Source organism: Abrus precatorius, unplaced genomic scaffold (assembly GCF_003935025.1).
Source record: "Abrus precatorius isolate BTA unplaced genomic scaffold, Abrus_2018 Scaffold10, whole genome shotgun sequence".
In the NCBI taxonomy this organism is placed as follows: Eukaryota; Viridiplantae; Streptophyta; class Magnoliopsida; order Fabales; family Fabaceae; genus Abrus; species Abrus precatorius.
The window spans coordinates 28,804,917-28,808,294 of record NW_020874292.1 but is presented as its reverse complement, the minus strand read 5'-3'; the positions used below and the strand labels follow the sequence as shown (position 1 = coordinate 28,808,294).

Genomic DNA, 3,378 nt, shown 5'->3' with positions numbered 1-3,378 from the left:
ATATCTCTAGTGCCAAACACAAAGGTAAGGCATAAATATGAAATAAAATTTTTGCCATTTTACTAGTGTATGTTTGATTATTCTCTTTTAATTCAAACATAATAAACGAATCATTATTTTCCTTTTTATAAAATCAGTAGTTACTTTCTTTGATAAATTAGGCATCCATGACAGTCGATAGTTCTTGCATTGATTATGTTTAACATCCTCTCTTTTGAAATCTTTAGTTAATTTTTTCCGTGTGATAAAAAATAATGTAATATCACAAAATTTAATACATCAGTAACAAAAAAGTTAGAAATTTAAATACAAAAAATTAAAATTTTCATTTTCATTATATCCTCTTAGACACACGTTTGAAAAAGTGTAAAATGTTTAATAGAACGTGGTGTTTATTATATTGATAGGAAGTGACCAAGATTTTAGTCGTAGCTTTATTGCTAGTGCTCCATTTGAAATTTTGGGAATGGGAGAAGAAAAGGTTCTTATTATTGGGAAGGTGGTGCAAGCAATATAGAACTTTAGGAGGAGAGTGGGGACAGAGAATTATAGAAAGGGGAAAAGGGGTTGAGGTAAATGGGTGAGAGTAAGAAAAAAAAAGAGGAAGAGGAGGAAGGGAGGAAGCATCCTATACCCATTATGGTGCAAGGAAGTGGTACAAGAAACAATGATGCTGATTTTGACATGGGAAACTTTATCCTATGCCCATGCCATGATGGTTTTCTAAATAATACTCATCTCCACTCTGTGGCAAACCAACATGGACTTTAGACTTACTTATCTTTCTTTCCTTTTTACTCTGTTTGCTTTCACTTTATGAGGATTTTAGGTCTGTCTCAACTTTTAAGACTTTTGCTGCCCCTTCAAGCCAAAATAATGAAAGCAAACAAAATGAAACCACTCATCCAAGCCGTTTCCAGAATTGATGCCCACTTATGGCCATATCACACCACACACATTACTGTGTGTGCCCCCCCTTTGCCTTTCTATTCTTACCCACCGCCCATCACTACTTTCCAAACACTACCAATTTGGATTCCTCTTTCCCTTCCAACCCCTTCTCCACGATTCACTCTAAGGTTTACTACATGGGGGACACATCACTTCCCCCTTCTCCTTTTCTTCAATTTGCATCTATCCCATTTTCATATTCATTTTTCTTCTCAATTTCTAAGCTCAAACCATCCCTTACTTCATAACAAACTAACTATTACACTTCAATTTACTTAGGACATATAGGTTATTATTAGCACAACCATGGCTGTGCTTGGAAACATGTAAAAATACATTATATAGAATTTCTTTACATTAAATAACAATTGTATACATTTTCCTTTTTCTTTATGCAAGAGGCCAAAGTAAGTGATTGATAACTTATCTTCTTAACACGGATTGAAATCATAATGCATTCTAACTTGAAAAAATCACTGATACCCAAAACATTTTTTAGGCAAATATTGATACAGTAAACACCAGTAATTGATAAGAGAATTACTACCTGCATAATTAACCATTAAATAAATCAAAAAATTTAAAAGGAAAAGATTGAATTATGAAATATGAACAAAAGAATTCTAAAATCTATTTGTTTTTGTTTTTCTTTTTCTCTAACTCTGTCCTTTTGACAAAAAAGAAAAAGAAAACTATTTTTTCTTTAGTTTGTGTTGGTCTACACTCTTACAGCGAAATTCTACAGCAAAACAAAAATCTATGTAAAAAGTTGTTCTAAGACAGATTAACATGGACACTAGCATCCATGCCAGAGTCACACACTGGGCAATTGCGAACTGTGGACCCACACATTGTGCAAAGGCAAAGATGCCTGCATGGTAGCAACAACACTATTGACTCCCTCACCCCACAATTCTTACACAACCTACCACTACCACCGCCAACCGCCGGCAGCGATGTCGCCGTGTCATCGCCTGCGTCCACTGCCCCATTGCTCCCACAACATGATTGAGCATCATCGGCGACAGCAACACCGCGATCTTCGCCGACATGTGCCAGCACTTGTTCCAAGTTGCTTCGTAGGTAGTTGGCTGTAGTTTCGTTGGTTTGTGCTAATTCCCTCCAAATTTGATTCTCCACGCACAAGTTTCTGACCCTTTCTTGGAGCGCCCAATTCAGCTTTCCTATTCTCTGAATTTCTTCGTCCTTTTCCTTTAACTTTTTCGCCATTGCGTCTTGAACTGCGCTCATTAACATCCTCGATTGCCTCATCTTTTGTTCCTCCATTTCCATTCTCACTTTTTCAGTCTGTTCAAATCAACACCACAATTTAATTAATAACAAAATTAAAGACACCCCGTGATTTTTTTCCAGACAAAGTTTGAAATTTTATCACTTTTACCTTCAGTTACTTACTTTTATAAATACACCAGAAAACCTTTGAATATGAACAGGTTTTTTTTTCTTGTCCTTTTAGGACAAGTTTAATTTTTTTTTTAAAATGGAAAACATGGATTGAATTGAAGGATAGATAATTACATGATGGGCAAGGACGCGATCGATTTCGGATTGGTGATTCTGGAATTGAAAAAGAGCATCTTGGTTGAGGAATGATGATTCAGAGGAGAGTTTGTTCTTCTGTTGAGGTGGGAGAGAGGTTAGTTCATTGGTGAAGTCTCTTGAACGTTTTCTTTGAAGCGGAATATGGTAGGTGAGACCGCTGTCTGCCTTGTTGGGATCACAAAAATTGGATTGATACAGAGGTAGAAGTGATTCAGGCATTGTTGTTGCTGGAGGCAAAGCACAATCCATTTGAGCATTGTATATAAAATCAGAATTTAATTGGTGATAGTGTTGATTGGGTTTGATGATTTCTCTGCATAAACAAATCAAACAACGTTGGTTAGAACAACATAAAACAAGTGGAAACCTTGAAGACAAGAACACATAAAAAAAATTATTTAAATTTAAAAAAAAATAAAAATTCTGGTAGAGTAGTACCTATTAGTGAGTAACTGAGAAGGCAAGAGATTCATCATGGAAGTAGCTTCAACTGCCATGGAGGTTGTTTAGCCTTAACTTATTGTGTGAGTTTGATGGAGAAGGGGAGAATAAGAAGGAGATGAGGAAGAGCATGCAATAGATGTGGCTGAGTATTAGGGAGTCTGAATGAATGAATGAATGAATGATTCAGGTTTATTTAGGCTTTGGTTTTTGTGGGCGTTTTTAAGAGATAGAAAGTCAAACGCATCTTTTCTAGACAGAGAAAATCTCAGCCTATTTTTTTTATGGAGAATGAGCATTACACTAATAAACAATTTAATTAATTATATTAAATTCACTGCCCCTTTTATTTTCCAAAAATAATATATATATAAAAAAAAGAGTGAAACATGGCATGTCAGATTTTGGTCTCCAGGATTCGCT

The 3,378-nt window shown here is 35.4% G+C and overlaps 1 protein-coding gene across 1 annotated transcript; it reads right to left on the bottom strand.

Annotated features, from left to right (window-relative positions):
* Positions 1-1,432: 1,432 nt before the first annotated feature.
* LOC113852793 (BOI-related E3 ubiquitin-protein ligase 1-like) lies at positions 1,433-3,149 on the bottom strand. The gene is made up of 3 exons (XM_027483164.1): positions 2,953-3,149; positions 2,491-2,827; positions 1,433-2,259 (listed from the first exon to the last, which is right to left on the bottom strand). The coding sequence occupies exons 1-3, from the start codon at positions 3,009-3,011 to the stop codon at positions 1,726-1,728; spliced, it is 930 nt and encodes a 309-aa protein (XP_027338965.1). The 5' UTR covers positions 3,012-3,149; the 3' UTR covers positions 1,433-1,725.
* Between the last annotated feature and the right edge of the window lie 229 nt (positions 3,150-3,378).

Excerpts from the sequence above, each read along its gene's own strand:
- LOC113852793 (XM_027483164.1), bottom strand. The coding sequence starts at position 3,011 with ATGGCAGTTGAAGCTACTTCCATGATGAATCTCTTGCCTTCTCAGTTA. Across the intron at positions 2,828-2,952 it reads TCTCAGTTACTCACTAATAG|AGAAATCATCAAACCCAATC; the intron begins GTACTACTCTAC and ends TTGTTTATGCAG. Across the intron at positions 2,260-2,490 it reads ATCGCGTCCTTGCCCATCAT|ACTGAAAAAGTGAGAATGGA; the intron begins GTAATTATCTAT and ends TGATTTGAACAG.